A 14,668-nucleotide genomic window follows, 5' to 3' on the forward strand; every position below is an offset into this window, starting at 1 on the left:
TCTCTGTCCCCGGGTCGTGCCCTTGATTAACCGAGGGTCACCAGACCGTGGTGGATTGCTTTGATTTTATGGAGTATGGCACAGGACAAGGAAGAAAGCCCCAATTCTACCCCAGTCACAACAATAGGTTTCTGTTATTTAAAAAAAAATAATTATGTACTCAATTGTAGACTGGGACAACACATTGACTGACTGTAGACTGGGACAACACATTGACTGACTGTAGACTGGGACAACACATTGACTGACTGTAGACTGGGAACAACACACTGACTGACTGTAGACTGGGAACAACACACTGACTGACTGTAGACTGGGACAACATACTGACTGACTGTAGACTGGGACAACACACTGACTGACTGTAGACTGGGACAGCACACTGACTGACTGTAGACTGGGACAACACAGACTGACTGTAGACTGGGACAACACACTGACTGATTGTAGACTGGGACAACACACTGACTGACTAGACTGGGACAACACATTGACTGACTGTAGACTGGGACAACACACTGACTGACTGTAGACTGGGACAACACATTGACTGACTGACTAGACTGGGAACAACACATTGACTGACTGTAGACTGGAACAACACATTGACTGACTGCAGACTGGGAACAACACACTGACTGACTGTAGACTGGGAACAACACACTGACTGACTGTAGACTGGGACAACATACTGACTGACTGTAGACTGGGACAACACACTGACTGACTAGACTGGGACAACACATTGACTGACTGTAGACTGGGACAACACACTGACTGACTGTAGACTGGGACAACACACTGACTGACTGTAGACTGGGACAACACACTGACTGACTGTAGAGTGGGACAACACACTGACTGACTGTAGACTGGGGACAACACATTAACTGACTGTAGACTGGGACAACACACTGACTGACTGTAGACTGGGGACAACACATTAACTGACTGTAGACTGGGACAACACATTGACTGATTAGACTGGGACAACACATTAACTGACTGTAGACTGGGACAACACACTGACTGACTGTAGACTGGGACAACACATTGACTGACTGTAGACTGGGACAACACACTGACTGACAGTAGACTGGGACAACACATTGACTGACTGTAGACTGGGGACAACACACTGACTGACTGTAGACTGGGACAACACACTGACTGACTGTAGACTGGGACAACACACTGACTGACTGTAGACTGGGACAACCCATTAACTGACTGTAGACTGGGACAACACATTAACTGTCTGTAGACTGGAACAACACATTAACTGTCTGTAGACTGGGACAACACACTGACTGACTGTAGACTGGGGACAACACACTGACTGACTGTAGACTGGGGACAACACATTAACTGTCTGTAGACTGGGACAACACATTAACTGACTGTAGACTGGGACAACACACTGACTGACTGTAGACTGGGGACAACACATTAACTGACTGTAGACTGGGGACAACACACTGACTGACTGTAGACAACACATTAACTGTCTGTAGACTGGGGACAACACACTGACTGACTGTAGACTGGGACAACACATTGACTGTCTGTAGACTGGAACAACACATTAACTGTCTGTAGACTGGGACAACACACTGACTGACTGTAGACTGGGGCAACACATTAACTGTACTGTAGACTGGGGCAACACATTAACTGTACTGTAGACTGGGACAACACATTGACTGACTGTAGACTGGGACAACACATTGACTGACTGTAGACTGGGGACAACACATTAACTGTCTGTAGACTGGGACAACACATTGACTGTCTGCAGACTGGGACAACACACTGACTGACTGTAGACTGGGGCAACACATTAACTGACTAGACTGGGACAACACATTAACTGTCTGTAGACTGGGGACAACACATTAACTGACTGTAGACTGGGGACAACACATTAACTGACTGTAGACTGGGACAACACATTAACTGACTGTAGACTGGGACAACACATTTACTGCCTGTAGACTGGGACAACACATTAACTGTCTGTAGACTGGGGACGACAAATTGACTGACTGTAGACTGGGGACAACACATTGACTGTCTGTAGACTGGGACAACCCATTAACTGACTGTAGACTGGGAACAACACATTAACTGTCTGTGGACTGGGACAACACATTAACTGACTGTAGACTGGGGACAACACATTCACTGTCTGTAGACTGGGACAACACACTGACTGTAGACTGGGACAGCCCATTAACTGACTGTAGACTGGGACAACACATTGACTGTCTGTAGACTGGGACAACACATTAACTGATTGTAGACTGGGACAACATACTGACTGTAGACTGGGACAACCCATTAACTGACTGTAGACTGGGACAACCCATTAACTGACTGTAGACTGGGACAACCCATTAACTGACTGTAGACTGGGACAACCCATTAACTGACTGTAGACTGGGACAACACATTAACTGACTGTAGACTGGGACAACCCATTAACTGACTGTAGACTGGGACAACACATTAACTGACTGTAGACTGGGACAACACACTGACTGTAGACTGGGACAACACACTGACTGTAGACTGGGACAACCCATTAACTGACTGTAGACTGGGACAACCCATTAACTGACTGTAGACTGAGACAACCCATTAACTGACTGTAGACTGGGACAACCCATTAACTGACTGTAGACTGGGACAACCCATTAACTGACTGTAGACTGGGACAACACATTAACTGACTGTAGACTGGGACAACACACTGACTGTAGACTGGGACAACCCATTAACTGTCTGTAGACTGGGACAACACCTTGACTGACTGTAGACTGGGACAACACATTGACTGTCTGTAGACTGGGACAACTCATTGACTGTCTGTAGACTGGGGCAACTCAGTAACTGTCTGTAGACTGGGGACAACACACTGACTGTCTGTAGACTGGGACAACACATTAACTGACTGTAGACTGGGACAACACACTGACTGTAGACTGGGACAACCCATTAACTGTCTGTAGACTGGGACAACACCTTGACTGACTGTAGACTGGGACAACACATTGACTGTCTGTAGACTGGGACAACTCATTGACTGTCTGTAGACTGGGGCAACTCAGTAACTGTCTGTAGACTGGGGACAACACACTGACTGTCTGTAGACTGGGACAACACATTAACTGACTGTAGACTGGGACAACACATTAACTGACTGTAGACTGGGACAACACACTGACTGTAGACTGGGACAACCCATTAACTGACTGTAGACTGGGACAACACACTGACTGACTGTAGACTGGGACAACACATTAACTGACTGTAGACTTGGACAACACATTAACTGACTGTAGACTGGGACAACACATTGACTGTCTGTAGACTGGGACAACACATTGACTGTCTGTAGACTGGGACAACACATTAACTGTCTGTAGACTGGAACAACACATTGACTGTCTGTAGACTGGGGACAACACATTAACTGACTGTAGACTGGGACAACCCATTAACTGACTGTAGACTGGGACAACACATTGACTGTCTGTAGACTGGGGACAACACATTAACTGTCTGTAGACTGGGACAACACATTGACTGTCTGTAGACTGGGGCAACTCAGTAACTGTCTGTAGACTGGGGACAACACACTGACTGTCTGTAGACTGGGACAACACATTGACTGTCTGTAGACTGGGGACATCACATTAACTGTCTGTAGACTGGGACAACACATTAATTTTGCTGAAGTCTGTTGTGTGGCTCTGCATCAAATATCTTTTTAAAATCCATGTACATCACATCAACTGCATTGTTCTTATCAACCTTTTCTGTTGCCTCTTCAATAAAACTCCCAATTAGTTTTTAAAAATAGATTTAGAGTATCCAATTGCGGGGCAATTTAGCGTGGCCAATCCACCTACTCTGCACGTCTTTGGGTCGTGCGGGAGATTGTGCAAACTCCACACGGACAGTGACCCAGGGCCGGGATTGAACCTGGGACCCCGGTGCCGTGAGGCAGCAGTGCTAACCACTGCGCCAATGTGCTGCCCTGCAAAGTACTCATTCATCACCTCCACTCTTTCTGCTGTCTCCACACGCAAGTTTCCTTTTTATCCCTATTGTTTACATGGTTGTAGAAGACCTCGGGATATTTTTATGTCACTTTTATGTTAGCTGCCAGTCTCTCTTCATGCTCTCTCCTTGCTTTTCTTTTTATTTTCACTTCCCCTGTTCCAATTCAGTTTCTGGCCAATAGTAACCCTGCCACCGTTGATAGTGGGGGATTCGGTGATGGCAATGATGTCAAGAGGCGATGGTTCAATTCCGTACCAGCCTCCCCAAACGGGCGCCGGAATGTGGCGACTAGGGGCTTTTCACAGTAACTTCATTTGAAGCCTACCTGTGACAATAAGCGATTTTCATTTCCTCTTTTGCTGGAGATGGTCACTGCCTGGTACTTGTACGACACAAATTGAATGCCTCTGGACTTCACCTCTCCGATCTCGCTGTCTCTTGCTCCCTCTCGGGATCCCGCCGCGTCTCATGCACAATTAGATCAGCACACCTTCCTTCAGTGGGCTGAATTCCCCGAGTAAAGTATTGTGTCTAACAGCACTCTGTCCAGCACAAATGCTTATTACTTTGTCTCTCAGGTAAACCCCCTGTATTTAAACTTGCCGATTTTCCAGAGACCTGAATTAGGCCTTGTTGTTCGTTATTGTTAACATTGTTATTTAAAAGGGGCAATTTAGTGTGGCCAATCCACCTAACCACGTCTTTTGAGTTATGAGGGTGAGACCGACACAGACATGGGGAGAATGTGCAAACTCCACACAGACAATGAACCCGGGTCCTTGGCGCCGCGAGGCAGCAGTGCTAACCGCTATGCCACCATGCCACCCCGGGGGAACCATTTCTAACTGGCTACATAATGAACTGACTACGCAGCTGCCATTAGCAGGCAGTTTGTTTATCGCTGACTGAGGCTGATTGCCGCTGCGTCCGGGATTTTCCAGACCCCTCTGACAGCAGGGGCAGGTCGACATCGAGCGTCAGTAAGATCTTCCAGACCACTGAGGTTAATGTCCATTTGCACTGCTTGCTGGGAAACCCGCAGCGAGGGGGTCACCTTCAGCCCGACCAGCGGGACGGGCCAGTAAACCCCAGTCAACAATTTCCAATTAAATACAAACTTTTAATTACATTTTGGAAAGCGATCAATCCTTAAAATTCCCTCATGCTGGACTTTGTGCCACTTTACCCTCCTAATTCCAGATCTTATCTCATTGCGTTCACAGGGAAGATTTACACTCCGATGGACTATAAGGGCGAGCTGTCGTCCTATGAGATGAAGCTGAGGTAAGGACTGAGCCGCTGTCCCACCAGGATGAGGGAGGGAAGGCGTTTGGGATCGGGAATTGAGGTTCTCCGAATCCAAGGTCACCTCGGTTGTTTCCTTGTTTGAAAGATCTGACAGAGAAGGTGTGGGGAGGGGGTGAGTGAGTCAGGATAGGAGGTGGAGTGGTAGAAACATTGACCCATAGAAAATATACGTCGCTGAAGACCATTCTACTCCTCTTCCTCTGACCTAGAGGAAGGCGCAGAAGGGTGGGTGAGTAAATTTGCAGACGATACTAAAGTCGGTGGTGTTGTCGATAGTGTGGAAGGATGTAGCAGGTTACAGAGGGATATAGATAAGCTGCAGAGCTGGGCTGAGAGGTGGCAAATGGAGTTTAATGTAGAGAAGTGTGAGGTGATTCACCTTTGGAAGGAATAACAGGAATGCGGAATATTCGGCTAATGGAAAAGTTCTTGAAAGTGTGGATGAGCAGAGGGATCTAGGTGTCCATGTACATAGATCCCTGAAAGTTGCCACCCAGGTTGATAGGGTTGTGAAGAAGGCCTATGGAGTGTTGGCCTTTATTGGTAGAGGGATTGAGTTCCGGAGTCGGGAGGTCATGTTGCAGCTGTACAGAACTCTGGTACGGCCGCATTTGGAGTATTGCGTACAGTTCTGGTCACCGCATTATAGGAAGGACGTGGAGGCTTTGGAGCGGGTGCAGAGGAGATTTACCAGGATGTTGCCTGGTATGGATGGAAAATCTTATGAGGAAAGGCTGAATGACTTGAGGTTGTTTTCGTTGGAGAGAAGAAGGTTAAGAGGAGACTTAATAGAGGCATACAAAATGATCAGGGGGTTGGATAGGGTGGACAGTGAGAGCCTTCTCCCGCGGATGGAAATGGCTGGTACGAGGGGACATAGCTTTAAACTGAGGGGTAATAGATATAGGACAGAGGTCAGAGGTAGGTTCTTTACGCAAAGAGTAGTGAGGCCGTGGAATGCCCTACCTGCTACAGTAGTGAACTCGCCAACATTGAGGGCATTTAAAAGTTTATTGGATAAACATACGGATGATAATGGCATAGTGTAGGTTAGATGGCTTTTGTTTCGGTGCAACATTGTGGGCTGAAGGGCCTGTACTGCGCTGTATTGTTCTATGTTCTGTGCTGACCGAGAAAGAGTTATCAGTTCAGTTAGCTGGATGAGAGTAAATAGGCGCTTGATGGCCAGTGCGGACATAGTGGGTTAGAAAATCCACGCAGTAAAATCTCTGACTCTGAGAACGCTCCCTTAACAAATCTGAGCCGACTGTCTTTGATGAATCTGTGTCGTTCTGTGATTTATCCTCCGAATGTATCTAACAACTTCCCTGTCATTGAGGTTGAGCTGATTGGCCTATAATTACTCGGTCTGACCCTTTCTCCCTTTTTAAACAACGGCACGATGTGAACTGTCCTCCAGTATCCTGGCAATACGCCTGCAGCCAGAGGGCAGTACCCTGGCAATACGCCTGCAGCCAGAGGGCAATACCCTGGCAATACGCCTGCAGCCAGAGGGCAATACCCTGGCAATACGCCTGCAGCCAGAGGGCAGTACCCTGGCAATACGCCTGCAGTCAGAGGGCAATACCCTGGCAATACGCCTGCAGCCAGAGGGCAGTACCCTGGCAATACGCCTGCAGCCAGAGGGCAATACCCTGGCAATACGCCTGCAGCCAGAGGGCAGTACCCTGGCAATACGCCTGCAGTCAGAGGGCAATACCCTGGCAATACGCCTGCAGCCAGAGGGCAATACCCTGGCAATACGCCTGCAGCCAGAGGGTAGTACCCTGGCAATACGCCTGCAGTCAGAGGGCAGTACCCTGGCAATACGCCTGCAGCCAGAGGACAGTACCCTGGCAATACGCCTGCAGTCAGAGGGCAGTACCCTGGCAATACGCCTGCAGTCAGAGGGCAATACCCTGGCAATACGCCTGCAGTCAGAGGGCAATACCCTGGCAATACGCCTGCAGCCAGAGGGCAGTACCCTGGCAATACGCCTGCCGTCAGACGGCAGTACCCTGGCAATACGTCTGCAGCCAGAGGGCAGTACCCTGGCAATACGCCTGCCGTCAGACAGCAGTACCCTGGCAATACGCCTGCAGCCAGAGGGCAGTACCCTGGCAATACGCCTGCAGCCAGAGGGCAGTACCCTGGCAATACGCCTGCCGTCAGACAGCAGTACCCTGGCAATACGCCTGCAGCCAGAGGGCAGTACCCTGGCAATACGCCTGCAGCCAGAGGGCAGTACCCTGGCAATACGCCTGCAGCCAGAGGGCAGTACCCTGGCAATACGCCTGCAGCCAGAGGGCAGTACCCTGGCAATAGGCCTGCAGCCAGAGGACAGTACCCTGGCAATACGCCTGCAGTCAGAGGGCAGTACCCTGGCAATACGCCTGCAGTGAGAGGGCAGTACCCTGGCAATACGCCTGCAGCCCAAGGGCAGTACCCTGGCAATACGCCTGCCGTCAGAGGGCAGTACACTGGCAATACGCCTGCAGCCAGAGGGCAGTACCCTGACATTACGCCTGCAGTCAGAGGGCAGTACCCTGGCAATACGCCTGCAGCCAGAGGGCAGTACCCTGGCAATACGCCTGCAGCCAGAGGGCAGTACCCTGGCAATACGCCTGCAGCCAGAGGACAGTACCCTGGCAATACGCCTGCAGCCAGAGGGCAGTACCCTGGCAATACGCCTGCAGCCAGAGGGCAGTACCCTGGCAATACGCCTGCAGCCAGAGGACAGTACCCTGGCAATACGCCTGCAGCCAGAGGGCAGTACCCTGGCAATACGCCTGCAGCCAGAGGGCAGTACCCTGGCAATACGCCTGCAGCCAGAGGGCAGTACCCTGGCAATACGCCTGCAGCCAGAGGGCAGTACCCTGGCAATACGCCTGCAGCCAGAGGGCAGTACCCTGGCAATACGACTGCAGTCAGAGGGCAGTACCCTGGCAATACGCCTGCAGTCAGAGGGCAATACCCTGGCAATACGCCTGCAGCCAGAGGGCAATACCCTGGCAATACGCCTGCAGTCAGAGGGCAGTACCCTGGCAATACGCCTGCAGTCGGAGGGCAGTACCCTGGCATTACGCCTGCAGCCGGAGGGCAGTACCCTGGCAATACGCCTGCAGCCGGAGGGCAGTACCCTGGCATTACGCCTGCAGCCGGAGGGCAATACCCTGGCAATACGCCTGCAGCCAGATGGCAATACCCTGGCAATACGCCTGCAGTCAGCAGGCAATACCCTGGCAATACGCCTGCAGCCAGAGGGCAGTACCCTGGCAATACGCCTGCAGCCAGAGGGCAGTACCCTGGCAATACGCCTGCAGCCAGAGGGCAGTACCCTGGCAATACGCCTGCAGCCAGAGGGCAGTACCCTGGCAATACGCCTGCAGCCAGAGGGCAGTACCCTGGCAATACGCCTGCAGCCAGGGGGCAGTACCCTGGCAATACGCCTGCAGCCAGAGGGCAATACCCTGGCAATACGCCTGCAGCCAGAGGTCAGTACCCTGGCAATACGCCTGCAGCCAGAGGGCAGTACCCTGGCATTACGCCTGCTGCCGGAGGGCAGTACCCTGGCAATACGCCTGCAGCCCGAGGGCAGTACCCTGGCAATACGCCTGCCGTCAGAGGGCAGTACCCTGGCAATACGCCTGCAGCCAGAGGACAGTACCCTGGCAATACGCCTGCAGCCGGAGGGCAGTACCCTGGCATTACGCCTGCAGCCAGAGGGCTGTACCCTGGCAATACGCCTGCAGCCAGAGGACAGTACCCTGGCAATACGCCTGCAGCCAGAGGGCAGTACCCTGGCAATACGCCTGCAGCCAGAGGGCAGTACCCTGGCAATACGCCTGAAGCCAGAGGGCAGTACCCTGGCATTACGCCTGCAGCCAGAGGGCAGTACCCTGGCATTACGCCTGCAGCCAGAGGGCAATACCCTGGCAATACGCCTGCAGCCAGAGGGCAATACCCTGGCAACACGCCTGCAGTCAGAGGACAGTACCCTGACAATACGCCTGCAGCCAGAGGGCAGTACCCTGGCAATACCCCTGCAGCCAGAGGGCAGTACCCTGTCAATATCCCTGCAGCCAGAGGGCAGTAACCTGGCAATACGCCTGCAGTCAGAGGGCAATACGCTGGCAATACGTCTGCAGTCAGAGGGCAGTACCCTGGCAATACGCCTGCAGCCAGAGGGCAGTACCCTGGCATTACGCCTGCAGCCAGAGGGCAGTACCCTGGCAATACGCCTGCAGCCAGAGGGCAGTACCCTGGCATTATGCCTGCAGCCAGTGGGCAGTACCCTGGCATTATGCCTGCAGCCAGTGGGCAGTACCCTGGCATTAGGCCTGCAGCCAGAGGGCAGTACCCTGGCATTATGCCTGCAGTCAGAGGGCAGTACCCTGGCAATACGCCTGCAGTCAGAGGGCAGTACCCTGGCAATAGGCCTGCAGTCAGAGGGCAATACCCTGGCAATACGCCTGCAGCCCGAGGGCAGTACCCTGGAATTACGCCTGCAGCCAGAGGGCAATACCCTGGCAATACGCCTGCAGTCAGAGGGCAGTACCCTGGCAATACGCCTGCAGTCAGAGGGCAGTACCCTGGCAATACGCCTGCAGTCAGAGACAGTACCCTGGCAATACGCCTGCAGTCAGAGGGCAGTACCCTGGCAATACGCCTGCAGTCAGAGGACAGTACCCTGGCAATACGCCTGCAGTCAGAGGGCAGTACCCTGGCAATACGCCTGCAGTCAGAGGGCAGTACCCTGGCATTACGCCTGCAGTCAGAGGGCAGTACCCTGGCAATACGCCTGCAGCCAGAGGGCAATACGCTGGCAATACGCCTGCAGCCAGAGGGTAGTACCCTGGCAATACGCCTACATCCAGAGGGCAATACCCTGGCATTACGCCTGCAGTCAGTGGACAGTACCCTGGCAATACGCCTGCAGCCAGAGGGCAGTACCCTGGCAATACGCCTGCAGCCAGAGGGCAGTACCCTGGCATTACGCCTGCAGCCAGAGGGCAGTACCCTGGCAATACGCCTGCAGTCAGAGGGCAGTACACTGGCATTATGCCTGCAGCCAGAGGGCAGTAACCTGGCAATACGCCTGCAGCCAGAGGGCAGTACCCTGGCAATAGGCCTGCAGTCAGAGGGCAGTACACTGGCAATACGCCTGCAGCCAGAGGGCAATACCCTGGCAATACGCCTGCAGTCAGAGGACAGTACCCTGGCAATACGCCTGCAGCCAGAGGGCAGTACCCTGGCAATACGCCTGCAGTCAGAGGGCAGTACCCTGGCAATACGCCTGCAGTCAGAGGGCAGTACCCTGGCAATACGCCTGCAGCCAGAGGGCAGTACCCTGGCAACACGCCTGCAGCCAGAGGGCAGTACCCTGTCAATACGCCTGCAGTCAGAGGGCAATACTCTGGCATTACGCCTGCAGCCAGAGGGCAGTACCCTGGCAATACGCCTGCAGTCAGAGGGCAGTACACTGGCAATACGCCTGCAGCCAGAGGGCAATACCCTGGCATTACGCCTGCAGCCAGAGGGCAGTACCCTGGCAATAAGCCTGCAGCCAGAGTGCAATACCCTGGCAATACGCCTGCAGACAGAGGGCAGTACCCTGGCAATACGCCTGCAGTCAGAGGGCAATACCCTGGCAATACGCCTGCAGTCAGAGGGCAATACCCTGGCAATACGCCTGCAGACAGAGGGCAGTACCCTGGCAATACGCCTGCAGTCAGAGGGCAGTACCCTGGCATTACGCCTGCAGTCAGAGGGCAGTACCCTGGCAATACGCCTGCAGTCAGAGGGCAGTACCCTGGCAATACGCCTGCAGTCAGAGGGCAGTACCCTGGCATTACGCCTGCAGTCAGAGGGCAGTACCCTGGCAATACGCCTGCAGCCAGAGGGCAATACGCTGGCAATACGCCTGCAGCCAGAGGGTAATACCCTGGCAATACGCCTACATCCAGAGGGCAATACCCTGGCATTACGCCTGCAGTCAGTGGACAGTACCCTGGCAATACGCCTGCAGCCAGAGGGTAGTACCCTGGCAATACGCCTGCAGCCAGAGGGCAATACGCTGGCAATACGCCTGCAGCCAGAGGGTAGTACCCTGGCAATACGCCTGCAGCCAGAGGACAATACCCTGGCAATACGCCTACATCCAGAGGACAATACCCTGGCATTACGCCTGCAGTCAGAGGGCAGTACACTGGCAATACGCCTGCAGCCAGAGGGCAGTACCCTGGCATTATGCCTGCAGCCAGAGGGCAGTACCCTGGCAATAGGCCTGTAGTCAGAGGGCAGTACACTGGCAATACGCCTGCAGCCAGAGGGCAATACCCTGGCAATACGCCTGCAGTCAGAGGGCAGTACCCTGGCAATACGCCTGCAGCCAGAGGGCAGTACCCTGGCAATACGCCTGCAGCCAGAGGGCAGTACCCTGGCAATACGCCTGCAGCCAGAGGGCAGTAACCTGGCAATACGCCTGCAGTCAGAGGGCAATACGCTGGCAATACGTCTGCAGTCAGAGGGCAGTACCCTGGCAATACGCCTGCAGCCAGAGGGCAGTACCCTGGCATTACGCCTGCAGCCAGAGGGCAGTACCCTGGCAATACGCCTGCAGCCAGAGGGCAGTACCCTGGCATTATGCCTGCAGCCAGTGGGCAGTACCCTGGCATTATGCCTGCAGCCAGTGGGCAGTACCCTGGCATTAGGCCTGCAGCCAGAGGGCAGTACCCTGGCATTATGCCTGCAGTCAGAGGGCAGTACCCTGGCAATACGCCTGCAGTCAGAGGGCAGTACCCTGGCAATAGGCCTGCAGTCAGAGGGCAATACCCTGGCAATACGCCTGCAGCCCGAGGGCAGTACCCTGGAATTACGCCTGCAGCCAGAGGGCAATACCCTGGCAATACGCCTGCAGTCAGAGGGCAGTACCCTGGCAATACGCCTGCAGTCAGAGGGCAGTACCCTGGCAATACGCCTGCAGTCAGAGACAGTACCCTGGCAATACGCCTGCAGTCAGAGGGCAGTACCCTGGCAATACGCCTGCAGTCAGAGACAGTACCCTGGAATTACGCCTGCAGCCAGAGGGCAATACCCTGGCAATACGCCTGCAGTCAGAGGGCAGTACCCTGGCATTACGCCTGCAGCCAGAGGGCAGTACCCTGGCAATACGCCTGCAGCCAAGGGCAATACCCTGGCAATACGCCTGCAGCCAAGGGCAATACCCTGGCAATACGCCTGCAGCCAGAGGGCAATACCCTGGCAATATGCCTGCAGTCAGAGGGCAATACCCTGGCAATACGCCTGCAGCCAGAGGGCAATACCCTGGCAATACGCCTGCAGTCAGAGGGCAATACCCTGGCAATACGCCTGCAGTCAGAGGGCAATACCCTGGCAATATGCCTGCAGCCAGAGACAGTACCCTGGCAATACGCCTGCAGCCAGAGGGCAATACCCTGGCATTACGCCTGCAGCCAAGGGCAATACCCTGGCAATACGCCTGCAGCCAGAGGGCAATACCCTGGCAACACGCCTGCAGCCAGAGGGCAGTACCCTGTCAATACGCCTGCAGTCAGAGGGCAATACCCTGGCAATACGCCTGCAGTCAGAGGGCAATACCCTGGCAATATGCCTGCAGCCAGAGGGCAATACCCTGGCAATACGCCTGCAGTCAGAGGGCAATACCCTGGCAATATGCCTGCAGTCAGAGGGCAATACCCTGGCAATACGCCTGCAGTCAGAGGGCAATACCCTGGCAATATGCCTGCTGCCAGAGGACAGTACCCTGGCAATATGCCTGCAGCCAGAGGGCAATACCCTGGCAATACGCCTGCAGTCAGAGGGCAATACCCTGGCAATATGCCTGCAGCCAGAGGGCAATACCCTGGCAATACGCCTGCAGTCAGAGGGCAATACCCTGGCAATACGCCTGCAGTCAGAGGGCAATACCCTGGCAATATGCCTGCAGCCAGAGGGCAATACCCTGGCAATACGCCTGCAGTCAGAGGGCAGTACCCTGGCAATACGCCTGCAGTCAGAGGACAGTACCCTGGCAATACGCCTGCAGTCAGAGGACAGTACCCTGGCAATACACCTGCAGTCAGAGAGCAGTACCCTGGCATTACGCCTGCAGCCAGAGGGCAGTACCCTGTCAATACGCCTGCAGCCAGAGGGCAATACCCTGGCAATACGCCTGCAGCCAGAGGGCAGTACCCTGTCAATACGCCTGCAGTCAGAGGGCAATACCCTGGCAATACGCCTGCAGCCAGAGTGCAATACCCTGGCAATACGCCTGCAGACAGAGGGCAGTACCCTGGCAATACGCCTGCAGCCAGAGGGCAATACCCTGGCAATACGCCTGCAGTCAGAGGACAGTACCCTGGCAATACGCCTGCAGTCAGAGGGCAGTACCCTGGCAATACGCCTGCAGTCAGAGGGCAGTACCCTGGCATTACGCCTGCAGTCAGAGGGCAGTACCCTGGCAATACGCCTGCAGCCAGAGGGCAATACGCTGGCAATACGCCTGCAGCCAGAGGGTAGTACCCTGGCAATACGCCTACATCCAGAGGGCAATACCCTGGCATTACGCCTGCAGTCAGTGGACAGTACCCTGGCAATACGCCTGCAGCCAGAGGGCAGTACCCTGGCAATACGCCTGCAGCCAGAGGGCAGTACCCTGGCATTACGCCTGCAGCCAGAGGGCAGTACCCTGGCAATACGCCTGCAGTCAGAGGGCAGTACACTGGCAATACGCCTGCAGCCAGAGGGCAATACCCTGGCAATACGCCTGCAGCCAGAGGGCAGTACCCTGGCAATAGGCCTGCAGTCAGAGGGCAGTACACTGGCAATACGCCTGCAGCCAGAGGGCAATACCCTGGCAATACGCCTGCAGTCAGAGGACAGTACCCTGGCAATACGCCTGCAGCCAGAGGGCAGTACCCTGGCAATACGCCTGCAGTCAGAGGGCAGTACCCTGGCAATACGCCTGCAGTCAGAGGGCAGTACCCTGGCAATACGCCTGCAGCCAGAGGGCAGTACCCTGGCAACACGCCTGCAGCCAGAGGGCAGTACCCTGTCAATACGCCTGCAGTCAGAGGGCAATACTCTGGCATTACGCCTGCAGCCAGAGGGCAGTACCCTGGCAATACACCTGCAGTCAGAGGGCAGTACACTGGCAATACGCCTGCAGCCAGAGGGCAATACCCTGGCATTACGCCTGCAGCCAGAGGGCAGTACCCTGGCAATAAGCCTGCAGCCAGAGTGCAATACCCTGGCAATACGCCTGCAGACA

General features: G+C 54.3%; 1 protein-coding gene across 2 annotated transcripts in view; it reads left to right on the forward strand.

The window, feature by feature from the left end:
• Window positions 1–14,668, forward strand: part of idh3b (isocitrate dehydrogenase (NAD(+)) 3 non-catalytic subunit beta) — a 65,972-nt gene that overhangs the window by 11,073 nt on the left and 40,231 nt on the right. For both annotated transcript variants that reach the window (XM_072497803.1, XM_072497802.1), the window contains exon 5: window positions 5,292–5,352. In XM_072497803.1, coding sequence (XP_072353904.1) covers window positions 5,292–5,352 — 61 coding nt within the window. The remainder of the gene's footprint in view (window positions 1–5,291; window positions 5,353–14,668) is intronic.

The sequence above is a fragment of the Scyliorhinus torazame genome, chromosome 3 (genome assembly GCF_047496885.1).
Source record: "Scyliorhinus torazame isolate Kashiwa2021f chromosome 3, sScyTor2.1, whole genome shotgun sequence".
NCBI lineage: Eukaryota > Metazoa > Chordata > Chondrichthyes > Carcharhiniformes > Scyliorhinidae > Scyliorhinus > Scyliorhinus torazame.